General features: G+C 42.3%; 1 protein-coding gene across 2 annotated transcripts in view; it reads right to left on the bottom strand.

The window, feature by feature from the left end:
* CHD6 (chromodomain helicase DNA binding protein 6) overlaps positions 1–27,328 on the bottom strand; it is a 191,225-nt gene that overhangs the window by 117,919 nt on the left and 45,978 nt on the right. Inside the window, exons 2-3 of one of the 2 annotated variants that reach the window (XM_032419783.1) lie at positions 22,201–22,256; positions 9,964–10,484 (exon numbers count right to left, since the gene is read on the bottom strand). In XM_032419783.1, coding sequence (XP_032275674.1) covers positions 9,964–10,484; positions 22,201–22,233 — 554 coding nt within the window. In that variant the 5' untranslated portion in view covers positions 22,234–22,256. The remainder of the gene's footprint in view (positions 1–9,963; positions 10,485–22,200; positions 22,257–27,328) is intronic. The other variant, XM_032419784.1, reaches the window with a different exon arrangement.

Below are 27,328 nucleotides of genomic sequence, written 5' to 3'. Positions count from 1 at the left end.
ATAAATAAGGGAGAAGGGAGGGCTCTTGCTTACTAAAGAGCCCAAATGGTAAATGCAGAGGAAAGGTGGAGTTGGAAAATCATTTTGCAACCACTATAGGAAAGATGAGTACAGTCCAGAACCACCAAGGAATGCTAAATCTAGGGAGAACAATGTGAAGATGAGCAGGATTTTTGCATGATCTTAAAGTGTCTCCCCACAGATTGCTAATAAGTTGCAAGTACAAAAGCAGTAACTAGACAATGGTTAGATAAGAAAATGGCCCTACTCTTAAGAAAGACTCATGGGAGTACTTAGGGATAAAAAGTCATGATATATGCACCTTATTCTCAAATGGTTCAAGAAAAAACATAAATATTTATTTTGATATATACCTATCCCATGACTGAAGTGGACAGTGTGTTCAGCATTTTTTTGCTGATAACCACTATGGACCTTCCAGACTACAAGAGTGGGCAGAAGGTCAGGCTGCGCTACAGCATCCTATTCCTTTTACCACAGTGACTGATCCAGGGATGGACACATGACCCAGCCAGGCCAACTCAGGAGACCCTCCTTAAAAAAAAAATTAATTTTTGGCAGGACTGGGTAGGAAATCGAATCTCTTTCCTCTACAACATAAGGCTGTTAAGCTGTGAGCCCATAATTGCAGGCAGCCACAGTTCAACCTCCAGAAGAAAAGCAGTTGCAAAGGATGGAGCTGACACCCAGAAAGATACAGGAGAGGGGTGGAGGCAAAGAGCACTGGCGGAATCCTCAGCTGTACTTCCCGGTCTGATTCTTCAAGTCAGTGAACGCTTTGTTACTTTTTTTTTTTTAACTGAATTCAAGTTGGGTTTATGTCACTTGTAACCAAGGGAGTTCTGTATAATACAAAGACCCAATACTCTCACCACTTAATGGCACTTGGGGCTAGATCAAAGCAATTTCATTTTTATAATCTTTTCTAGGTTTCAGAGTTAGAACAAACTAACTTGCAAGGACAGAAAGAAAAATGGCAAACAAGACTTTTGAGGCTCAAAGCACTTATTTTTAGTCGAACTTGATTTTATAATAAAACATATATCTACTAAATTTAGAGAAAGCATCTATCATATTTATGACACGCAAGACACTTGCAATATATAAATGGTACCACGCACAAGGACGACGATCTGATGTAACTAACTGGAGCTGATGAGGAGGTCTCACCCCAAAGCTCTCCGGCTGTCTTCTATACAGCTTCATCAGCCAAGAAGATTTTCTACATCTTTACTTTCTGCAACTTGGATTAGGAAAAGAAGCAATTTGGGGGCCTTCTGAATAGGAAATTACATTACAGTAGCTACTTACAGAAAATTACATGAAAGCACTAGATAGACAAGACTTTCTCAAACTTTCCTCCCAGCCTCATCTCCAGTCCCCAACCTCCAGGTTTCTTTGGTAGAACTGAGAGTTAGAAACTGAGCACTGGATCTGAGTATGAAGAGAAAGATCTGGTATGTGTCACAATGCTGTTCTACTAGGAGTTATTTATTACTCTGCCCCCATAGATTCCAGGTATTAAAAATTTTTATCCATCAAACCCCATTATTTCAAAATAACTCATCATCCCATTTCTAAATTAAACCTTATAAAATATCCATCAAAGTCAGCCAGAAAAATCAGTTATTGCCACAGGGAGTTGCTGTAATTCCCAAATTCAGAACTGAAAACAGCACATGATGCCAGTTACCGCCTTCACAGACATGCACGTGGCTGGGGGTACAGCCCAGGAACTACTTCTACTCCAGGAACATGATCTTTAGTGGATTGCTCTTGTTTAAAATGAATGAGGTTGAGGGGCACCTGGGTGGCTCAGTCGTTAAGCATCTGCCTTCGGCTCAGGTCATGATCCCAGAGTCCTGGGATCAAGTCCCACATGGGGCTCCCTGCTCAACGGGGAGACTGATTCTCCCTCTCCCTCTGCCCCTCCCCCCTGCTCGTGCTCTCTCTCTGTCAAATAAATAAATAAAATCTTAAAATAAAATAAAATAAAATTAAATTAAGTTAAATTAAATGAGGTTGATAATATAGGTGGCTGGTGAGACCAAGCCTCAGCCCTGAATGAGAAGCTTGGCCTAGAACTCTGCACACACAGGGAGCTGCCCCTCTTGCCCCTTTTAGGGTACTGGCAGGGAAAGGCAGAGCAACTAGCCCTAAGTCCCCTTCCTGTCAATGGGAGTCTCCACGTGGGAGCCCCAGACCATCCCCCAGGGCAAACTGCTCAATTTCTTTAGAGTAGGTACCTGATTTCGGCCTGGAGCTGACAAGCCATACGACCACTCATCCTATAGACAGTCCCTTCATTAGTCACCTCCACTTCTGGCCTGCCTCCCATCCCTTCTCCAGGGCTGCCAGGTCTATTGTGAGGAAGAAGCATTTCTATCTCTGCTACAAAGAGCTCCTGCATGTTGGGATCCCCCCACAGCATTTATCCACCAGCATGATACAGTGACGTTCCTTGCCCAGAAATTCACAACATCTCTCATCTTTAAAGATTTATTCCCCTCCATCCTTCCTGTCATTTCGCTATCATTTGGTTAGGAAGTGAAAATAAAAGTATACTCGTGGCCATCCTAAAACTAGTAGCAACCCCCACCCCCACCATCTCTGAAAGTGATTTGCTATTCACCTGACCCAGAAAACCCTACAAAATCATGCAAATCAAGAGGTTCAAATCTTCGTGTTCCCTTTAAGAACACATGTGAAACTGCCCAGGCCATCAAGGGTACGCAGATCCGAAAAGCCCCAAGTATCTGACAGCTGCGCCGTACAGAAGCAGTTGGGAGCTGATCCGGCACTACAACAGCGGAGCTGGTAGGCGTGCCCGGGCCAAAGAGCGGGGCTGCGCACAGGGGGTCGGGGGCCCACAAAGAGCGCTGAATCTTTACCCCACAGGCGTAAAAATGTGCAGGGTTTAGATGCAGACTCTGGCCATGGTGCACACCCAGGTGAACAAAGGCCCCAAGACGCGGCACAGAATTTACACAGTTCATGGTCGGATTAACTCGTACATGAGCTCTCCCTGGACACTGAGATGATCCTTACTGAAAAAAAGCAGACTGCTCCTAAACCAGAAGAGGAGGTTGCACAGAAGAAAAAGATATCCCAGAAGAAACAAAAACTTATGGCCATAAAATAATAAATAAAATAAATGCAAATAAAAGTAAATACAGGGAGAAAAAAAACAAAACTGGAAGCCCTCCGGCCCCCAGAACATTTATTTAAATGTCTTTTGGTCTTTTTGCTTTAAGTCTTTTCTTATCTACTAATTCCTTTAATACCTGGCTCAGTACTCACCACTTCCAAGGGACTGACTCTCTGGACCACAACTGAAACACTCTTAATCCGCAAATCCTTTCAGTTATTCTATATATAGTTATACTAGGTTCTTTCGCTTGTTTATATTTTTGCCTGTTTTTGGAACACTCTCAAGACTGTTTCTCTAACGCGTAAAGCTCCTCTGAGATAGGGAGGAATACAGATGACACTTCTATGACACCTTCCTTCCTCCACTATCCCACTCCCACCAAAAGTACTCATAAATAAAGCAAGGCACACAAGAGGCACTAAAAATATACTGAAAAAAGAAGGAAGCAGGTATTCATCAAGCATTATTATTTAGTAAGTGTTTCCTTTCAGAATCAGTAAAAGCCCACTATGTACCCAAGCCTAACTTAAAAAGCCCTGGGGATTACAGAGTAATAAGCACTCCAGGTGCTCCTAGAAAAATAGGAATGGAGACTTAGTCCAAAGCTTCAGAAGTGGGTCTCTGCCCTTGTCATTCACATTTCCTTCCTACTTCACATAAAACATTTGTCTTCTTCCTTCTAATAATTGGTCAGAATATAAAAACAAATCCCCCAGCAGAAAGAATGCCAACACACTCTTGAGCCTAAGCCCAGCTCCAGACGGTTTCAGGAGTACTGTGTCAAGGACGGGTCAAAGACCAAATATTAGAATAAGAGATGAGACTGGTATTCTTATCACTCAGGAACGTACAAGGGTTTCAGGAGCTCTGTGCCAGGAACCAGGGCAGAAACCAATACATATTTATTACTTCATAGGGCTCACCACACCATTCATCTCTTTTCCTCTATTTGGATGTTAAATATAAAAATGTAAATATGCTCCATTTTCCCAGTGATCTTTTATCTGTTTCTCAAAGGATGGTCTAAGAACCAAGTATACTTTAATTATCTGGCAAGTTTTTGAATTTGCAGATTCCTGGGTCTACCTCAGACCTAATAAATCACCCTCTCTGGGGATGTAGTCTGGAATCTACTTTTCTAACAAGCTGTCCAGGTGATTCCTTAGGCACAGCAAAGTCTGAGCATCAGAGATCCAAGTAGATGTTCCTCCACTTAGGCTAGGTTCACTGATCAGTTTCTTTCTTTCTTTCTTTTTTTTTTTTAAGATTTTATTTATTTATTTGAGAGAGAGCATGAGCTCTCTCTTGGAGAGGCAGATGGAGAAGGAGAACCAGACTCCCCAGACTCCCCACAGAGCAGGGAGCCCAACGAGGGGCTCAATCCCAGGACCCTGGGACCATGACCTGAGCTGAAGGCAGATGCTTAACTGACTGAGCCACCCAGGTGCCCCCAACCGATCAGTTTCTTGACTTTCGAGAGAGAGAATATAAACCACTCTGACTTGTGTGGAAATGCCAAAGCTTATGCTCTGCCTTCAACAAAATGAACACCAACACTCAAGACCCTGGCTTACAAAAAACAACCTCCAGCTCAATCAAAATGCTCAGCTCCTGATTTAAGAGAGCGCAGCCTAAAAGGCCATCAACCTACTCCTCAGGCACTCCTCCCTAGATGTGGAGTAAGAACACCAGATGGCCTCACACACACTGGAATGGGTCATCTTTCCTGCTCACCAAACCATGCTTTAATGCCATGAAGCTAACATTTACTAAATGCTATTTCAAGAAATAAAAATATGAAATTCATAGGCACATAGAAGCATTTGATCCTAAAACTGTTGTTGAGGACAGAATCCACTACATCTTTTAAGGTTCCTTGGTGAAAAATTCCTTTGGCCTCCCTAATGAAGTGCTTTCCTAATACCAAAGCATTTTCCCAAAGCCTTATCAACATTACATGGCCCCCCAGGATCGGACTTGACACCTGCCTACCTTTCTGATCCCCTTGCTGCAGCCATACTGGCCCTGTGTATCTACATATGGATGGGTCTGTGTATATGTTTGGATATACATGTGCATGTGTATCTTTGTCTGTATGTCTTCTTATGCCAGTGGCCCCTTCCTCTTTGGGAAAAGGTACTATAATTAAAAAACTGCAAAAGCAATTTATCTATACTAAGTGAAATTTACATATCAGAGTCAGGGAGATGACAGCCTAACTTGGCTTCCTGGAAGAGCTTTCTTGCTAAGTTTTATACAATAAGGAAGTGAATTAAGCTCCAAGATAATTTGAAGGGAAAGGAAGAGATGATAGTTTAAAAAAAAAAAATCTTCTCGCCTTTCTTACTTGGGCATTTTGGACTTTTATCCCTTATGCAGTAAATGAATATTCATCACTATTGATGTCATCCTTGAAAAGGAAAATCTGTTAGACTCAGTCGCCTGTTTAGAAGAGGAGACATGTTCGCTTATCTGCTTGCTGCTTCAAGTGCAAGAGAAGCAGCACAGGAAAAAGCTGGAGCCACCTTATAGTCTTTAGAGGATTAGAGGACACCATGGAGTGTGCAAACTGAAATTCTACAGAAGAAGGGCCACTTCCTACAAGTAAAAAAACAATTTCTCCAACACTGGAATCTCCCCACCACTTTCCATTCCCAACATTCCCTAGTGAGGCATAAACAAGTGCAAAGCTGTGGGAGAAGAAAGTGGGAGCCCGGAGTCCAATCCCAACAGCGCTGCCCATTAGTTCTGTGCCTTACACAAGTTATTTTTAAAATGTTCATTTCTTTAGGGGCGCCTGGGTGGCTCAGTCATTAAGTGTCTGCCTTCGGCTCAGGTGATGATCCCAGGGTCCTGGGATCGAGCCCCGCATCGGGCTCCCTGCTCCGCGGGAAGCCTGCTTCTCCCTCTCCCACTCGCCCTGCTTGTGTTCCCGCTCTCACTGTGTCTCTCTCCGTCAAATAAATAAATAAAATCTTTAAAAAAAAATGTTCATTTCTTTAGTTAAAACTGAGACACCACCTACTATTATTTAACAATGGAAAAAAATAATGGGGGCGTCTGGGTGGCTCAGTCGTTAAGCGTCTGCCTTCGGCTCAGGTCATGATCCCAGGGTCCTGGGATCGAGTCCCACATCGGGCTCCCTGCTCGGCGGGAAGCCTGCTTCTCCCTCTCCCACTCCCCCTGCTTGTGTTCCTGCTCTCGCTCTCTCTCTGTCAAATAAATAAATAAAATCTTTAAAAAAAAAAAAAAAAAAATAATGGGAGTTATTATATCTTGTATGGGTTTTATTTTCAGGGAGACGAGCTCTACCCATTTGTTCTAGGAAAACAAATTACATACATATGATATAATATACAAATACATAGTATATAAATACATAAATTATATATAAATATGTAAAGTATATAAATTATATATTATAATGTATAAATACAGAAACACTCTTAATGTGTCGAACAACCTGACAAACCTCTCTGGTGATTGATCCCCAAGAGCATTAAAGACACAAAGCATAGTGGTCCCGACCTCAGGCACTTAACTGATGTTGATGAGACAAGTCATACACACATGACAATGACAGTTTATGACTAAAGGCACCTTCTGCAGAGGGAAATGTACAAGACTGGGGATCAGGAGGTCTGAGTTTACGACACACCCCTGTACACAAGTCACTTCTCAGTGGGTCTCCCTCTTCCTGGCTACAGTACAAGTCAGACTAGCTCTCCTTCAGTCTTTCCAGGGAAAAAAATCTCTGATTCACAATGCAGAGCAAGGCTCCAAGTGCTATGGAAGAGGGGACGCACCAGCACACTGGTTTGGGGAAGCTCTATGGAGAACTGGGACTTGCACTCAGATCTGGAAATGGAAAGGACTTGGGATCCTAGGAAAAGGACAAGGGCATCATGTTGGGAGGAAGAGCAAGAGCAATCCAAGAGAAACAAGTCAAGTGTCTTTAAGGGCCAGTGACATCAGTCTAGCTGGTAAGGTCTATTGTCAGACTGGAAGTGGGGGAAGGGTCAGACCCCAAAGTGTATAAATAACAGAAAGGAGTCTGGACTTTGTCTTGGAAGCAGAAGGAACAATCATAAGTTTCACAACAGGCATAAACTGTTAGAAGAAATCTCATTTCCCGATCCCCCCTGCTTTACTCCAAAGGAGGGAATAATACTGGCGACAGATTTTCAGCCCTTCTTCAAACTCCTCCCACGTCTAATCAGGGACCTATCAGACTGGAGAGACTGGGAAAAGGAACAGAGCAGACATGGCCCCACGTGTGCTCCAGGCTTCAGTGCCTGCAGTTCTGGGGGGGTAAACTCAACTGAGGGAGTAACAAGCAGCCCAATTCCAGCCACAAGCTGGTGGAGGTTCTTCAAGCCCAGTTTATAATAAAGCTGATCACTGCACCTCCATCTCTGTTGACTATTTCCAAACTGATCTGGAAGGAAGAGAGGATGAAGGCATTTGATTCACCACATTTTCCAACTACAAATAGAAATAAGATAATAACAGTGCTTCCGAAAGATTCACCAGTGGAAGCTGACAAGATGGACCGAAGGTGGAAAAGACTGGAAGCCTTAAATCAATTATGGAGCTCCCATGATAATCCAAGTGCTCAGTGAATGATCTGCAACTACCAATATCCAGGTCTGATCAGTAACTACTCTCATCAAAACATGTACTTGAGCCAATCTGCAAGACAGTAAATCAAGGAGCACACACCTCAATTGCCAACATTTTTTTTTTCAATTAATGTCCTTTCATAACTAAAACTGCTTCTGTTGACCAGTGGGATCTTTAATTAAAGGAACCAAAGCAATTTACTAAATATATAAAGGACAAGAAATGAAAGGCTCACCAGTGCAAAACCCTACCAAGCTACATAGAATTCTATCATGTTACAAGTCCATTTTACATAGCCCCAAAATCAAGAGAGAAAGCTCGTGGAACTTGCCCACAATCCTGAAGAGATAACCAGCTCTGCCAGTATCCTCTCAAAGGGTGTCTTGTGCTGCCAGAAGTTAGCAGCACTTGAAAACACTACCAAGCACTTCTCCGGCTCACTTACATTGTATACAGCCTACTCAGATCACAGACAGGTTCCCTTAGTAGTGCTACACATATACAGGACACCTAAAGTTGTTTTGTGAAATGCCTCCTCGTGGCCCCCAAATGGAACTTAGGGCAACGTCTGTATGCTCATCTCCTTGTTTCATAGCTCACACAAAGTAAATGTGAAATGCTTTAAGCAGGTAAGCACCAGAGCCTAATCCTAGTGAGCTCAGATACCTATGGCTTTCTAATACCTTCTACAAACAAACCAAAATCCTTAGTAGAGCTGTGAAAACTCTCCTCCAATCACCCTAATTCTAAAACACTATCCTCGGAGATTCCTCTTTGTTTTCTGAAAGTCACCCCGCTAGCTCACATCTGGTTCTCCCTCACATGTGTTATTACCCTGAAGAACCACTTAAGCTTCTCCAAAGTAACTTGGAGATGAAAGTTATAGCAGAAGACAGACACTCACTCTGCTACGTCACCTACTATGTTCACTAGGTTCACTAAGAAACAGAGCCCCTAAGTTTCTTTTTAGTGAGAATCCTGATTTTTACCTACCACTCTTGACCTTCTATAGGATACTTTAGGTACACTGTCTGTAAACTACATTCCTAGATCACCCCACACTCCAAGCCTCTATGATAGACAAAAGATGAAATCCCCTGCCAGGCAGAAGGGAATGAATATTATAAGGCAGTTTTAACTTGGATTATGAAATTATCCATCTGGTCCCAACAAAATCCTTTTGAAAATGAACGAACTATATAGTAAATTCTGAGTCATAGCATAAACCATCCAAAATGCTTTCTTCTCTTTAAAACTTACTTCCTCCATGCCTGGTCTGACAATCTCATTACTTTATGTGAGCACTCACATCAATCTCTGTGTTTTATGGGTGCTCCTGCTCTACATTCTGCCTCTGCACTGAGGTTTTAGAAACTTAAGTTCCTTGAGTTCCTTTTAACTATATAGAGGTTATGTATTTTTTTCTTTGCATTTCCTCAGAAAGTTTAAATGTTCTGTACAAAGAATTTAGGAAGAGACAAAATGAGAAACATTCCATTTGTACACAATGACAAATACGGAGTTTCCTGAATGAAGAGTACATGTGGATGCTGATAGGATCTCTAGCCAGGACCCTTAACGCCACCCACTCTGTGGTGAATCTGTACCCATGCCCTCCGAGCTCTCTACTGTGGTCTCTACTGGTCTCATTTACGTATCCCCTCCTGAGCGCTACTGATGTGTCCGGCACTGTGTCAGAGACTGAATGAGAGAAACAGACAAGGAGTGACCCCACACTAGAGAGCTCGTGGCCGAGGGAAGCTGGGCAGTCCTCTTCGGTGTGCACAGACCCACGGCTCTCCCAGACTGCCCGCGCACTGATTCCCGGGACCGGGCACCGTCCTGACAGCTGCCCCTCTGCCACTCCACACTGCTGCTGTCCCCCAAACCTCCCTGGGTCACACCTCTGACGTCCCTTCCCTTACACCCTGTGCGTGCGAATGTATTTTAATTCTTCTTAATCCAAAAGGAATGGTAAGAAGTGGCAGGGCCAGTATTGAGGTTATCTTTCTCTCATCAGGAGGTGAGAAAGTGGTTCATTTTGGATGAAAGAAGTAGAGTTATGTCCAGGGGCTGGAGTAAGGCCAAAGGCAAACCATTCTGTGTAGGCAGAACCAAGTGTGCGGGGGGCGGGGGGGGGGGGGGGGGGGGGGGGGGAAGAGACGCACCTGGCCTTCTTGGACTTCGTCCTGGCTACAGAGTCGGCGCTGCTCCTCTTCTCTTTGGCCTCTTTGGTGCCCGAGGCCTCCCGGGGCTTCCGTGCTTTCTTGGCTCCATCCTTCTGCTTAGGCTCCTTGGGCTCCTTGGCCCTCTTGGGCTCCTTGGCCTTCCGGGGTTCCTTTGGCTCTCTAGGTTCTCGCTTCCTCTTTGGCTTGGGCTCCCTGTCCTTGCTTCCCTTTGCTGTACCCTCTTGCTCCCCTGGATCCTTTTTCTTCCTTTTCTTCTTTACTCCAGTGCCTCCCCCTCCACTGTCCTCCATTCCATTATGGGATGTCATTTTCCTAGGAAAAAGGGTCTCAGCTTCCTCCTCAGCAGCATACAGGGCCTTCTGAGGCAGACAGTGACCGGCAACATCTTCAATTTTCTCTTCCTGATCAGTGCTGTGGTCAAACGGGGAGGGGGATTTGTAGTCAAAATTGACAGAGGCATCAGACATTGGGGAGTGATTCAGAACTTTTAAATTTGACAACTGTAAAAGAGAGAGAAACAAACATATTACTTTTCCATTGCATGCTTCATTCTAGAGAGTGCTATGACGTCTGAATGCACGGATGTGTTCAACATTTACTGATTTCCTACCATGTGTTAGTTCTTCATGGGCTAGGTCTTAGGGAGATAGTGGCAACCGGGACACACTTTATTTGTTTGCCTTTGCGGACCCGCACCAAGCCACTATTAGCATATAAAAAATTCATATGTTTAAAAAAAAACAAACAAACCCTACCACTCTAAAGGATTTCCATGTTATGTGCCAAAATCTGAAACACCTTAGAAGTCCCACGTCTAGAACAGGCAACAACAATGATGTCCCACAAGACACTTTTAGATCCTAGGCACACTGTTCTGACCCAGAATGGCATTTCTCATGCAAGTACATGAAAGTTCTGCTCAAATGTGCTCATAAATAAAAGTGGTATCACTGGATGGCAAGGATGCAGGGGCAAACTCAGCATGGTGTTGATTTCCCCAAATCTTTGCTCTCACATATCCTCAAGCTGCATCAACATTCAGCTGGTTTGGTTTTCAACAAGAAAACTTGGATCATTCAAAACCACATCTTTTATTTTTAACTAAAAGTGGTGGTCCCCTGTATGATCATCTAAGCCCCCAGACACAGCACCAAATAACCTTTGGCCACTTGCAAAAACAAAACAAAACAACAACAACAAAAAACCCTGCCCATATAAGAGAAAGCTTTATTGTGACAGATGCCATTAGAAGAAAATGTGTCACAGAAGCTAAAGGCATCTTCCTAAAAAGGAAGTTCTGAAGCTGTTTTTGAGCACCATTAAAGGTGCTGCTTCCCAAGGTGACCACTTTCAGGAAACATCCCTTTGGAAGCAGAAGTCACATCTCAGACTTTCAGGTCTGGTATCACAGAGTACATCTGTCATTTCATAACCAAGCTAAGGTTGGCAATAATCCAATAACGTGGGTGCTGGTTTCAGGCAAGAGCATACTCTCCTGGGTTGGGAACAAAGAAAGAATTTAAGGAGAGCCTGGGAGGGACAAGCAGGCTTTCCAGGAAGTCGGCTACAATCATCTTTGCATGATGGCTTAGGAACAGCACCATTTGTGACTAGTCTGCTCCCCTAACAAGAGGCTTGGTGTGTGCTAAAGGGCACAGACACTTGCCTAGGTGGCGTGGCTTCCTTCCAGTGTTCTGGTTACCCAATCTGTGCTCAGACTTCCTGGCCCACCCTGGGAGTGATGGAGTGCAAAATTCAGCTGCATGCTTCCCCTTCTGTGTTTCCCAGCTCCCTTCCCTAGTCCAATACTCCCAAATATAACACTGAGAATCCCAGGAGAAAAAGATGAAAGAAAAGAAGGATTTTTTTGGATCTTTATCATAAATAAAGTCCAGTGTCATAAACAAGCCTAAGTCCAGAAAGAATTGGTGATTCTGGCAGCACTCACTATTAGAAAGAAAAGAAAAGAAAAGAAAAGAAAAGAAAAGAAAAGAAAAAAGGAAGGAAGGAAAGAAGGAAGGAAGGAAGAAAAAGAAAGAAAAAGAAAGAAAGAAAGATAGAAAGAAAAAGGAAAAGAAAGGAAAACAATTCAGTTTGACTACCTCACTGCTGATTTAGTACTTAGGATGGCTTAAGAAAAGGAGAAGCTAAGCAAACTTAAAAGGAATTTAAAATCAAATACAAGAAAGTGGCTGAGACAGTCAATTTTATGCTACACCTTTTACCACAATAAAAAGAAAAAAAGAAGAGAGAAAGAAAAAATAAGGCAACAAGAAACCCAAGAGAGCAGTAATAGGTACCCCGGTGAAGCTCGGAACCTGAGAGTACACAGCCATCCCTGGGATATTAATGAATTCTGTGCAAGGGACACTTGACCCTCAGGAAACAAGTTTTTGCTTAGCATGCAAGGGTGGACCCACTAAAAAAGCAAGAGATACAAGTTAGTTTATTAAAGAGGCTTTCAAAGACAACATATTCAAGACCTAATTCCACCAAGGCAGCTCTCTGTAGATAAAAGTGGGACCCTCTTTTTAACTCATACCTCATTTCAAGGTCTATCTTTTGAAGGCTAGGGCCCTCCAAAGTGGAGGCAGATGAAGGCAGGTGGTAGAAACTGGATATGCAATCACTAGGCAGTAACAATAGCAACAGCTAACATTTATTGGACATATATCATATGGATATACTCAGAATTATGCAAAGCATGCTTCTTGATATCTCTAATCTTTACAACAATCCTGAAAGGTTAGTGTAAAGACACCTATTTTGTATATGAAGAAACAGAAGATTACTGATGTTAGGTGATGTACCCACAGATATACCCTTAGTGAGTGGAGGAACTTGGATCTGGACCTTCTGGCCAAAAGCTAGTGCTTGCTTCACTGAGCACTTTATGACATACATCCCAGGAAACCATAACAATTGCTTGGCCACCAGACCAGCATGATTGGACTTGGTTAGAAATGTTAAATGGACTTGGCCTATACAACCATTTTGGGAAAAAGTTAGGTAGTTCTTTATAAATGTAAACATGTAACTACCTGACATCCCAGCAATTCTACTCTGAGGAATCACAACCAGTTATCTGCTCTACCCCCCATTTTACAGATAAGATAGCCAGGTCACAGTGATGAAGCAACTTATCAAAAGGTTATATTCTGGGGTGGCTGGGTGGCTCAGTTAAGGTCTGCCTTTGGCTCAGGTCATGATCTCAGGGTCCTGGGATCAAGCCCTGCATCGAGCCCCAAGTCAAGCTCCCTGCTCAGTGGGGAGTCTGCTTCTCCTTCTGCCTCTGCCCCTCTTCCCCTCCCTGCTTGTAATTTCTCCAATAATTAAATAAAATCTTTAAAAAAAAAAAAAAGGTTGGGATGCCTGGGTGGCTCAGTCGGTTAGGCATCTGCCTTTGGCTCAGGTCATATCTCAGGGTCCTGGGATGGAGTCCCCCATCAGGATCCCACATCAGGCTTCTCCCTCTGCCTGCTGCTCCCCCTGCCTGTGCTCTCGCTCTCTCTCTGGCATATTAATAAAATATTTTTTAAAAAAGATTATATTCCTAAGGAGTGGCAGAGCGGGGACATCCTACAGGAAGAAGGGAACCTCAAGAAATGCAGCACAATTAGTCCATGTTAAAAAGGGAGAAGTATCCCAAGAGGAAGATATTAGTATTGAAAAAATAAAATTAAATCCCCAAAGTCAATAACCCACCAGAAATGTTTTTATTTTTAAGGCATCTTGTTGGGGGGTTTGGAAAAGGTATCTGCTGATGATTAAAAAATTTGACAAAAAATATTTCTTCCATGTGTCTCAAGGTCAGTGGAGAAGAGGCAAAGAGCCTCAATAGACTGTTTGCAGCCTCTACCAAGGACAGTAAATCACCACTTTGAAAATGGCCCTGCAGGGAACAGAATGGCAATGATGGACCACAGTACCAGCAATATTTTACATTATATTGACAATTTACTAAAAAGAGACGAGCACTGAGAACACAGGATGAACTAGAGGCCAACTGATAAAAAAAACACTCAACAACACTAACTCATAAACCTCACTGTTAGCAATAAAACCCACTTCTTTGACTCAAAATTAGCAACCTATGATATTCCCAGAAAAGACACTTGAAGATATGAATCCAGATAAACTGGATCTGGATCAGTTGTAGAGGATTTAAGAACTAATGGAGAGATGATGGCCTAGGTCAATGGTTCCCAAACGGAGGTCCAAGGAAAGTATTTGAAAGTCAAAACAGACTCTAATTAAGAAAATCACCCATGGTACAACATGGATAGACCTCAAAAACATTATGCTAAGTGAAAGAAGCCAGGTACTAAAGACTACACATTGTATAATTCCATTTATAGGAAATGCCCGGAATTGGCATATCCATAGAGACAAGAAGTAAAGTGTTAGACAAGAAGTTAGTGTTGCCAGGGCCTGAGGGAAGAGGAAATGAAGAGTGCCTGCTAATGGGCATATAGTTTCTTTTGGGGGTGGTGAAAATGTTCTGGAATCAAATAGTGGTGATCTTTATACAATCTTGTGACTACACTAAAAACCACTGAATTGCATAACTTAAAAATATAAGAGAATTTACAGAATGTGAATTATATCTCAATTTTTAAAAATCCAATATAAGGATAGATCGGAAATGGTCCTCTCAGACATTGCTGACAGCTCCATCAACTATTAAAAAGCCTTTTGCAGGGGAGTATAGCAACAATACCAAAATTTTAATTATGGATATGCTTTTAAACTGAGCGATTTCTCTTTTACAACAGAAATTAAGGAAACATTTAGGTTCTCCAAAGGCTTAGAATATCTGATACATAATTTCTAATAGAGGGGAAAAAACCTATAAATAACCTATTTGTCAACCTTTAGTAAAATGTTTAAATAAATAGCACATCCATTATATGGAACAGTATTATGCAGCCATTGTTATTGTATTGTATTACATTATATTATTATTAATTACAAAGCTTTAGTTAACATAAAAAAAAAGTCCACAACACGTTGGAAAGCGGAAAAAAAATCTATGATCTAATCTTATTTTTGTTTTTTAAAAATCTATTTTTCAACACTAGCTTTTTAAAATAAATTTAGGACACATACCAGATGTTAACCATCATTATGTCTGGGTGATAGGACTGTGGGTAACATTCACTTCTTTCTTTATAACTTTCTGAAAGTTATTATTTGTTTCCATCTGTCTCCCATGACCAGAATGTAAGCTTCACAAGGCAGTGACTGAGGTATTCCCCAATCTTTGTGGCTTATGGTAAAACTCAAATCATACGGTTATTGAATGAAATGAGTATTTTCAACTTAAAAAACAGAAAAAACTCTATAAAAGTGTACACGTAAACAAAAATAACAAATTCCTGTGTACAGAAGAAAGAATGGAAGAAAATCGACAAGAAGTTAGCAGTCATCATCTGAGGCTGTGCAAATTTGGTTGTTTTTCTACATAGACATCTACATTTTCAGTATCAAGGATATTACTTTTGCAATACTTGTAATAAAAATATTTTCACATATATGTAATAGAAAAATCTTAAAGACTTTAATAATGAACCGGAAAAGCTTTTTTGCCAGACAATTCATACTCCTCCAAATTACCATGATTCAGGAATCAAAGGCAGAATATGAGAGGCACCACCACTGTGATCACATCTGACTGAGTGCTGGGCAAAGAGAGTGCTTGTTGCCCTCAGGTCGGAAAGCCCCCCCCCCCCGCACGCCCTCTATCCCAAAGCGCTTCAGCAGTGCATCTTTGACCCAGTGGTGAGCAAGGCCCAGCTCCTCCTGCTGTCTGCCTCACAGTCTTCCATTTTCTCCAGCAGGAAGATGAAAATGTTCTATGTTTAGACTTACTTAATGTCAAGAAATTAGCTCAACATAAAAATGAGTAGAATAGCTTATCTAAATTTGAGACCTGACTTTTTTTTAAAGTCCAAATGATAAAAATGAAAGATCCGCTACTATTAATGAAATAATATGAATAATATGAACTATAAATGAAAATGTCTATTTGCAGACATTTTCAGGTGAAGCAGAAGTTTTCTTTTTTTTTAAGACTTTATTTGACAGAGAGACACAGCGAGAGCAGGAACACAAGCAGGGGGAGTGGGAGAGGGAGAAGCAGGCTTCCCGCTGAGCAGGGAGCCCGACGCGGGGCTCGATCCCAGGACCTGGGATCATGACCTGAGCCGAAGGCAGGTGCTTAACGACTGAGCCACTCAGGTGCCCCTGAAGCAGACATTTTCAGATGGTAAAAGTTATTTTCCAATTAAAATTAGGATTGTCTTATTCTTTCACCTTCACTTTCTTCTGAAAAGAATATTTCCTACAGTTATCTGACCATGGGATAGACTAAAGGTGAAAACCCACATTTCCTCGCCTTCCTTACTGCCATTGTACGGGGCTCAGTCATTTGGTAAGCAAGCTGTGCTGGGTGAGCAAGACCCAGGAACAATGGCCAACTGTGTGTGTGTCCCTTCAGTGTTCCCTCCTCCATTGAGAACATTCAATCCCTCTTTACCCAGGAGTCCTGTGCTCTGGATGACAGAGCAAGCATTCTGACCCTGATGTGGCTCCTCATGTAGTCGCAGGCGGTTAGCACCAGGAGGAGGAGAGGTCAGTTTCAAGGCATCTAAGGATAATGCAGGTAGAGGTGTCCAAGAGGCTCTCGGGTGTACTTTCCAAAAGACATTTCTTTCCCCTTTTTAAAAAAAATTTTATTTATTTGTTTGCTTGTTTGTTTATTTATTTATTTATGAGAGATAGAGGGAGAGAGACAGAGAGAGCATGAGCAGGGACAGAGGGAGAGGGAGAAGCAGACTCCCTGCCTAGCAGTGAGCCTGATGCGGGGGCTCAATCCCAGGACCCTGGGATCATGACCTGAGCCGAAGGCAGACACTTAACTGTCTGAGCCACCCAGGCACCCCCACCAAAAGACATTTCTACAAGAATGAATCAGACTGCCCAGGAAGAATGGACAAAGAGGGAAGAACTGGACCAAAACCTGACAAGCACTAATATTAAGGGTCCCCAGAGGAAGAACCTACAGAAGAGGGTGAGAAAGAGCACTCAGGTCAGTGATGGAGTGGGGAAAAAAGTAGGGAAGTGTGGTATCACAGAAGCCAGAAGATGAGAGCACTTCAAGACAGAATGATTACAGGCATCAAATGCTGCTTAGAACCTGGTAAATTAAGACTGAAGAGTGGTGGACAGATTTGCAAACTTCAAACTCCTTCTTGCCAAAGTCCTAGAATCTGTCATTCTTAGTCCCCACCTCTATTATCACATTTTTGCATTTAAAACCAGGGAGTGGGGGGCACTTTTCTCTTACGATATTTCAAGAGTCTCAGAGATTTAACTTCTCCAGATCTGCAAAGTCAATCTAAACCTTGTTAATTCCAGGCAGTAACAAAAACCAGGGGCAGGGAGATTATTAAATTTAGATGCAGACAGGGAAGAGTAAGAAGGGAGAGAGAAAACAATACTTTATAAGTACCTTGCCTGCCCTCCAGTAATGCTCCCCATGTGACCATTCACATCCACAGGTCCAGCAACAGATACATTTAATTTCTTTTCTTCACAGGATGCTTTTAAACCTTCCCTTCTTTAGGCTACATAATCCTAGTTTCATCCATCATACTTCACATAAAATGAGTCAGCGTCCTTTTACCATCCTCATCATTGTGCTCAAGTTTCTCAAGTATGTTTCAGAACACAGAAAGAATTAGGACAACAACAAAAAAATCTGTCAGGGTATGTCAAAAGATAGAGAAAAGCATTCAATGCTCAGATTTCTTTTCTTTCTTTGGAGGAGGGAGAATTTGGGTAAGGTCCACTTTAAGTCCTTTTGAAACATGACTCCAGGGTGAGGCTGTTTAAAATCTTGGTTCTACTAAGCAATTTACTAACACTCCCTCTTTAGGCATGTTGAAAAGGCCTTCCAATGACTGCCAAATGGAAGGTCTGACTGGTATTAACTCTTAAGACCCTCTGCAGTGTGACGCTGAAAAGTCTAAAAAATGAATTACTTTATTCATCCATATGATCAACTTTGCTATTCTTCTTTCACTATTCTGAATTGTGGGTCATTATTTGGTGATCTATATTGGTGGTACACACCATCTTAGGGATGGGAGTTCTCACCTTCCCCCAGTGGAGCACAGCTGGAACCAATTCATTTGGGAATCTGATGGCCAGCTAAATCCACCATGCTTCATTTTTTTTTTTTTTTAAGATTTTATTTATTTAGAGAGAGAGTGTGAGCGGGGGTTGGGGGGGAGGGTCAGAAGAAAAGGGAGAGAGAATCTCAAGCAGACTCTGCACTGAGCGCAGAGCCCAATTCAGGGCTCGATCTCACGACCTGGAGACCATGGCCTGAGCCAAAATCAAGAATTAGATGCTTACCCAACTGAGCCACCCAGGCACCCCAATCCACCATGCTTCTTATCTTAGTTTATCTTTGGTCACCACTCAAAATTTAGCACTCCACACTCCAGGCCTTTCCACTCTCCTTTACTATCATATACTTCACCTTCCCAAACCCAACCATATACTATACTCTTTTCCCTCCCAAGCTTTCCTCCTGGATCCTCAGAAACAACCTAACTAAACCTGGCTCTACCCAAAAGACAGCATCTCTTTAAAACACTCTCAGGGGGCGCCTGGGTGGCTCAGTCAGTTAAGCCTCTGCCTTCAGCTCGGGTCATGATCTCAGGGTCCTGGGATGGAGTAATGCGTCAGGCTCTCTGCTCAGCAGGGATCCTGCTTCTCCCTCGCCCTCTCCCTCTGCCTGTCTTTCCCCCTGCTTGTGCTCGCTCTCTCTCTCCCTCTCTGTCAAATAAATAAATAAATAAAATAAACAAAACATTCTCAGATTCTTTGGTGGGGCTGACATGCCCCAAACCTCCATACTCTCCAGTTCCAAAGCATCACTCCTCCACCCTCAGTGCAGAACCCTGACTCTTTCGAGGCCTATGCCACCCTCTACTGTAACCGCCTGTTTGCAACCAGACTAAACTTTCTTAAGAAAACCTAACTTTTAGTTAATTTTGTAGCTGGCCCCAAGCAGACCCTCAAATATTTTTTGATGAATAACTGGAAAATAGCTGGGAAAACTCAACAAATATTTTTTTAGTAAATAAATTATATCCATATTCACTCTAGAAAAGGAAACAGGGTCTAATAATCCGAAGGTCTTTGAGATTCCCACCATATATCTGAAGAAAACGCTTCCCGCCGCACCTTTTCATTTTCTAGAAGTCTCAGAATGAGGGCCTCTACTGATCTGACTTTTGGTCATGGGGTTTGGAGAGAAGGTTCTCTCCTAATTACTGCAAGTCTGGGTTAACCTCCTGGTCACGGCTCCTGGTTTTAATCCTCCTCACGGTATTACCTACTCCTGTTGTACTCGTGCTCATGAACTCTCCTCTACAGTGGATATGTGCACCAAAAACCCTCTTATCCGGATCATATATCAAATAATATTAACCATATTTTGTACTTCTCTCAGTATCATGCAAGGAGCTGGGATGAATAAAAATCAGTACTTCCTTACCATAGGTTTGTTACCACTAACATGAACTACACACCTTCACCTTGCGAAGAAGTAGTTCTAGCTGTACTACGCGTCAGTAGTGCTACAACGGTTTTCAGTGACGAGAGCTCACATTTTATTTCTCTAGCAAAATATTTTTCTGCCTAATACTGCTTAGTCTTCTTAGGGATTGCAATGTATATATTTCTTAGTAGAATAAGTTTATTTTTTTATATAGATAAAAGCGCCCGAGTGACTCATTTTTAAATGTTTTATTAAAGTCTATTTTTCTTGCAACACTTCTTTAGGCAACACAGTCAATCTCTAAATCCTTTGTCCTCGGCAACTACTCCTGGTATGCCCTTTCTAGTTAATAAGAAGTACGATTATTTATTACTAAGTTCTGATTAACTTGTAAAATCTTTCATCTCAGTTTAATTTACCTTGATAAAATTTTAGACAAGGAAATGAGGATTTTTCAATATCAGAACACATTTTACATGTTTTCCTCCTCCAGAGAAGAGGAAAAATGAATTCATAGGAATGAGGGTTTTTAAAGAGTGGGCATTTTATTTGCTGTTACTTCTAACACCTTAGAAACACGGTAAGGGGAAGGACAAAGTCTGGTGGTTAATTTTCTCATTCTACTGGATGATTTCTGTGCCACTGACACACTGAATGCCAAGTACTCGATGAGCTACCCCATTTAATGCAGTACCTCGTGAAAAATGTATGATTGTTCCCATCCAAGTGATAGAAAAACAGGCTGAACTTGTCCAAAGTTACACAGTGATGTGGTAGTTTCAATCCTATTCTACCAAAATCTCTGTCAGGCAATGAACTCTACACACACGCTCAATCCTGGTACCTACGGATTGCTTTGGCATGAATGTAAGTTTCTATTTTCATGTCCTGCAGTTCAGTCATCAGTATGGTCTATGACCTGTACCTGGAAGAGAAGCAGGATCAACTCCTCCTGAGAGTGACTCCACTTAATTAACTTGCTCCCCTACCATAGCTAATACTAACTTTTAAGGAGAAACCCCACCCTGCTGGTCAATATTACAATCTGAACGAAAACTCATCCAACTGAGGCTGTGCGATAGCTGCCTGACAGACTAAGGTCTTAATATGAACCAGTAAAATCTCAGGAGAAAGAAATGTAAATTCACGGTGGTGTAACTCTGGTAAAGAGTTTTCTTCGTGAGAGGGGCACCTGGCTGGCTTAGTTGGTCAAGCATGAGACTCTTGATCTAGGAGTCGTGAGTTCAAGCCCCACGTTGGGTGTAGAGATTACTTAAAAAAAAAAAAAAAAGTGTTTTTACTAAAATAAAAGTTTACCTTAAAGAATGTTTAAAACATTAAATATGCAGAATGTTTTAAGAAATATAAACCTGCCCATGTATCATAAATGATGATAGTTTTGAAGGCTTGTGGTTCTCTTCAGTAATGTGCTCTTTTTAACAGAGATTTTAATATTCCACTAGGTGGATATGCTATGATATAAATAGTCCCTTTTTGATGGACACATAGGTTCCTTTCCATATTTGCTGCTATAAACAAAGCAGCAGTGAAAACCTTTGTTCACCCAGTTGACACTTGTCTGAATATCTCCACAGGATAAATTCCTGGCAGATGGAACTGCATTCGCTGTAGTGTTTGTCTACCAGCTGATGATGCTAGAGAGCCAGGATAGAAAGAAATCAGTGTGGGGAGAGTGTTTAGTCATGGCTCTTCCTGTTAAGAATTGGCAGCAGATGAGTCAATTATTTCCCAAAACAATCTGTTTTGGTTTCACAAGGACCTATCCAGTAGGACAGAACAGAGAATAATCCTTGTAACCATATCCCTAGGTCACCCTGTATCTGACTAGGCGCTGCTCCCTAGAAGCAGAGAGCAAAGTGGCTGATCCCACCCAACCTCTTTGCATAGGGTCTCAGTGAAGGGCAGTGGCTCAGATATCCCCAGTTTCCGGACTCATTCAATTCTGTAAAAGGAAAACCAGCCCATCAGAGATAGCCTGTTTCCGAGAGACAGAAGCAGGTCCCCCTTCTCTCCTCCCTGAGCCACACTGGTCGGGGTCTCTGGGTTCCTTGGAATATGGAGCCACCTGGAACACAGAAGTATCAACCAAGGAAAAGATTCTGGCAGGATGGGTCACGCAGGCCAAATGTTTTGATCAATTCTCCTCCCCTTCAAGAAATCAAATGCCAAATAGTTGGTGTTCACATCCTTCCAATTAGTTCACTATTTTGTCTAGGAGGAAACTTCCCCAGGTCATTATGAGTATGAATTTCCTAAATGAGAATGCTTTTAAATTAACCAAACATCCAAAATGATAAATACATAAACTATAAAGAGTTGACCACATCTTGGAAAGCTGTTCCAGGGGAAGAAAGATTTCCCTTCCACACAGCTAATTTGGAGTAATATTTTGACTTACAGTTTTCATTACACTTATTCCTATATGGAGCTGAGCTGATCATAAGTACAAGTTAGGTCATTCAGAACAGAGCTGTCAGTGACCGTGTGGAGAACGGGGAAAAGCAGCAGCAGGGCAATGACAGAGGCTGAGAGACAGGCCCTAAGTGCCAGCAACTGTTCGTGGTGAAGGAGCAGCAGGGAGTGTCCGCCAGGCGCAGTCGCTTAGATATGTGGTCACTTACCTGCTTCTCTTTCTTTTGTATTTTCATTATCATCTATTGAAGGAAGATACTTATACCTGTAAAACATAAAAAAAGGGGGGGGGCAAAGATTATGGTAAAATCCAAAATAAAACATTGAAGGTCACCTCAGGATTAACTGTGACACATGAGGAAAACACAGAATAGAGGTTGCTTCTACAGAACATTTACAATCATGTAACAACAGTCAACAGCCAGCCCCCAGAGTATGGTCTTTTTTTTTTTTTAAGATTTTATTTATTTATTTGACAGAGAGAGAGAGAGAGAACACAAGTAGGGGAAGTGGCAGGCAGATGGAGAAGCAGGCTCCCCGCTGAGCAAGGAGCCTGATGCGGGACTCGATCCCAGGACCCTGAGATCATGACCTGAGCCAAAGGCAGACGCTTAACCAACTGAGCCACCCAGGCATCCTTCCCAGAGTATGGTCTTAACCCTACCTAACCCTATCCTGAACCCTAATTTATTGCTTCAGATGGGTGGAGTCAAAAAGACACTATCTTTGTAGATAAAATAAGTTATAAAAGATGCTGGCGTCTTAAATTACAAAGTAAACTAAAAGAGGAACCTAAAATAATGATGTGCCTATATTAAGAGGAGTGAAAGAGAGGGGGTAAAAATAAGTCTTCATTTCTTCTGGAAGGAAGTCAATAAATCATGTCACAACTGATAAATCAAGAAATAGAAATATAAAAAAAAAAAAAAAAAGAGAGAGCTCAGAAAGTTAAAAGTAGTTCTCTTGAAGGCCAGAGAGGGAAGCTGGTGTGAGATAGGACAGGTCAGTCCTGCATTTCATCACATGCCCCCTTATATTATTTGATGTTTTAAACCATGTGCATATGTTATTTGACAAAATAAGTTCTATTCCAATATTTGGAATGACTGATTTTACTGTACCCAGATTTAAGCCCCCATCTCCACCCCAATCATAACACCCATGATGACACTGAACTTTTTCTCGTAAATGACTTTTGAGCACCACAGCAATAAAAGCCTGGCTCTAGAGGTCCAGAAGTGGTTTGGGGCATCCCAGGAACCAGGAAGAACCCTAGTCTAAGAAATCTGGAATGTGGGGCTACCTGAATCACTAACTAGTACTACCTCAGGTCTAAAGCTCTCACCACGGGGCGCCTGGGTGGCTCAGCCGGTTAAGCGTCTGCCTTCGGCTCAGGTCATGATCCTGGGGTCCTGGGATCGAGCCCCACATCCGGCTCCCTGCTCAGCGGAGAGCCTGCTTCTCCCTCTCCCTCTGCCTGCCACTCTGCCTACTTGTGCTCTCTATCTCTCTGTCAAATAAATAAATAAAATCTTAAAAAATAAATAAATAAATAAAGCTCTCACCTTCCTCATATAAAAACGAGGGAGGGATCCCAGAATTTCAGCTTCCAGTTCTAGCCCGATGTAGACACCGCCTCGTGTTTATTGTGTACTCTGATTTCCTGGACATCCCACAGAGCTACAGAACACCACTCCCTCAGGAAACCATCCCGGAGGCACATAATTATCCTTATGTTCATAATTTTTTCTTATATCCCAATGAACATGATGTGTAGGCAGTAAGCAGAACTTTAAGATTCAAGTGTGATGGATTGTTTTTTAAGTGAGTTCATGATGTTTGATGCAAACTGAGAAAAATGAAAGATTTGTGATTCCAAGCATTCTGGGGGCCACAATTACAGTTTATCAGTTTAATGTCTGTCCACTTAGGTTTTTTCCTCCAAGAGTCAAAGGGATTTCCTGTAAGAAGAACCATTAAATGCTACGAGGATATTGCTGTTCACAAACAAAATAGCATCCAAGGAGCTAACAAGCTGCAAAGTGGGCAGAGTCAGGGAGAAAAGGAAGAGGGCAGAGAAGAATCGGCCAAATCAGGAAAAGGGAAAGTTAGGAAATGATGATTCTTATTTTATTTTTGTTTTGTTATGCTATGTTATGTTAGTCACCATACAGTACATCATTAGTTTTTGATGTAGTGATCCATGATTCATTGTTTTCGTATAACACCCAGTGCTCCATGCAGTACGTGCCCTCCTTGATACCCATCACCGGGCTAACCCATTCCCCCACCCCCCTCCCCTCTAGAACCTTCAGTTTGTTTCTCAGAGTCCACAGTCTTTCATGGTTCGTCTCTCCCTCCGATTTCCCCCCCTTCATTTTTCCCTTCCTTCTCCTAATGTCCTCCATGCTGTTCCTATGTTCCACAAATAAGTGAAACCATGTGATAATTGGCTTTCTCTGCTTGACTTATTTCACTTAGTATAATCTCCTCCAGTCCCATCCATGTTGATGTAAAAGTTGGGTATTCATCCTTTCTGATGGCTGAGTAATATCCCATTGTATATATGGACCACATCTTCTTTATCCATTCATCTGTTGAAGGGCATCTCGGCTCTTTCCACAGTTTGGCTATTGCAGACATTGCTGCTATGAACATTGGGGTGCATATGGCCCTTCTTTTCACTACATCTGTATCTTTGGGGTAAATACCGAGTAGTGCAATTGCTGGGTCATAGGGTAGCTCTATTTTTAATTTTTTGAGGAACCTCCACACTGTTTTCCCAAAATGGCTGTACCAACTTGCATTCCCGCTAACAGTGTAAGTTACCCTTTCTCCACAACCTCTCCAACATTTGTTTCTTGCCTTGTCCATTTTCGCCATTCTAACTGGTGTAAGGTGGTATCTCAATATGGTTTTGATTTGATTTTCCCTGATGGCTAATGATGATGAGCATTCTTTCATGTGTCTGTTAGCCATTTGTATGTCTTCTTTGGAGAAATGTCTGTTTGTGTCTTCTGCCCATTTTCTGACTTGATTATTTGTTTCTTGGGTGTTGAGTTTGAGAAGTTCTTTATAGATCTTGGATACCAGCCCTTTGTCTGTAGTGTCATTTGCAAATATCTTCTCCCATTCTGTGGGTTGCCTCTTTGTTTTGTTGACTGTTTCCTTTGCTGTGCAGAAGCTTTTTATCTTGATGAAGTCCCAAAAGTTCATTTTTGCTTTTGTTTCACTTGCCTTTGGAGATGTATCTTGAAAGAAGCTGCTGTGGCCGATGTCGAAGAGGTTGCTGCCTGTGTTCTCCTCTAGGATTTGGATGGACTCCTGTCTCACATTGAGTCTTTCATCCACTTTGAGTTTATCTTTGCGTATAGCGTTAGAGAACGGTCGAGTTTCAGTCTTCTGTATACAGCTGTCCTATTTTCCCAGCACCATTTACTGAAGAGACTGTCTTTGGAAATGATTCTAAGAATTGCTGTGAGGATCAGCATTTGATGGAACAAGTATTCACTTCAAGAAAACCATGAATTCCAGAGAAATGGTAAGCGCTCTTAATCAGGGCAGTTAAAAGAATTTTACCCCTAATATGATAAATATCAGTTCTAGGTAAATTATGTTAGTACAAGTTTATCTCCCTTATCTGTCAACTTCAAATTATCAGACCCTAGAAAACCAACATTCTCAGCCATCACAAATGGCCACACATTCTGAAATGAAGAAAGAAGCTGGAAAAATAAATTCCAGCTAATAAAAAAGGAATATTATCAATAATTGGACACAAGTACTCAAAATTCTGCCCAACAAAATGAAAATCAATCATTTAAAAAAATATAGAAAACCCCACCAATGCCAATAAAAATTATTTTTTAATATCTAAAGAATATGTATAATGCAGTAGAGCCGTCAAAGAACAGTTTCTGATTAAATACGACAAACTAGCATGCACATAGGCAGGGCCACCGCACTGCCAGGAACGTGCGGAAAACAGGTCCAATTTATCATTGCTAATGGCACTTCCCTAATTGTTTCAAGCTTTCTGAAGAGCACTCAGGCAAGGTGCCACTAGATCTATAAACTGTTGAGTCCTTTTATCTGCCGATTCCACTTTAAGGAATACATCGCAAGAAATCAGCCAGTAGGAAATAAAGCTGGGCCATGGAGGAAGCCCAAGGAGGAGGTGGGCAGTGTGAACATGCCTATCACCGCGGAGCCCGGGCAATGGAGGGGGCCACGAGGATCCCAGGCCCACCAGTTGTAGGGCCTGTGTCATCACAGGACCTGAGCACGTCAGAGAGGCAAGAAGAGCACAAGCTGGAAAGACTAGGGAAGAGGTGGGCTCACCCAAGTATGGGTTGAATTGGATTACCCAGCAAAGAGAAAGCTTGGAGAAAAAGAGGGGGTGAAGGACTCTACACCGAATCTCCCCACCGCCAGTTTGTTCACAGGCAAGATACCACGACCTGCACCTTGACGGACATTCATGCTGCACAGGTGACCCCAACCCATCCTCTGAAAGACAGAGAGAACGTGGGTGTGAAATCTGAGTGGGAATGATGTTACTCTGTAAGAATAATTGCTCTCGGGGCGCCTGGTGGCTCAGTCGTTAAGCATCTGCCTTCGGCTCAGGTCATGGTCCCAGGGTCCTGGGATCGAGCCCCACATCGGGTTCCTTGCTCGGCAGGAAGCCTGCTTCTCCCTCTCCCACTCCCCCTGCTTGTGTTCCCTCTCTCGCTGTCTCTTTGTCAAGTAAATAAATAAAATCTTTACAAAAAAAAAAAAATAATTGCTCCCGTTCACTAGAAGCGAGCTTTGACAAACCTCACGTTATTACTTTGAAATCACTTACAGCCCCGTGATGGATCGCCACGCACCAGCATGTCGCCACCCTACAAAATGGCAGACACCATCAACAACATCAGTAGGTGTTCAATAAGCATGTACTGACTTTTAGTTCTCCAAATAATATCTAATAATTTACAAAGCACTCCCTCAAGTTACCTCTACTTTTTTACCTCCCTTTTACGGCACACATTTAAAAAATATAAAATTAAAACTATGTAATCTTTTTGCAAGGCTAAGTTTTATGTAGCAGGAATGGATGGACAAATATAACCCAAAGCATGTACTTCTGCACAATACCAGACATGGTCTTACAGCTTCTGTTGTTGTGCAGCCTCACTCAAAAGCTGCGATTAGAGCCTTTAGGCTCAATAAAGAACAAAGTAACTTCAGGGTCCCACAACTTAATTAGAGAATACAGACATATTCCAAAACACCTGTGTGTGCAAACCAGGAAATTCGTCAACGGGGGGGGGGGGGGGGGGGGGGGGGGGGGGG

Source organism: Phoca vitulina, unplaced genomic scaffold (genome assembly GCF_004348235.1).
Source record: "Phoca vitulina isolate PV1807 unplaced genomic scaffold, GSC_HSeal_1.0 scaffold22, whole genome shotgun sequence".
NCBI classification, from domain to species: domain Eukaryota; kingdom Metazoa; phylum Chordata; class Mammalia; order Carnivora; family Phocidae; genus Phoca; species Phoca vitulina.
Note: the sequence above shows the minus strand (reverse complement) of the source record. Positions and strands in the feature narration are given on the sequence as shown.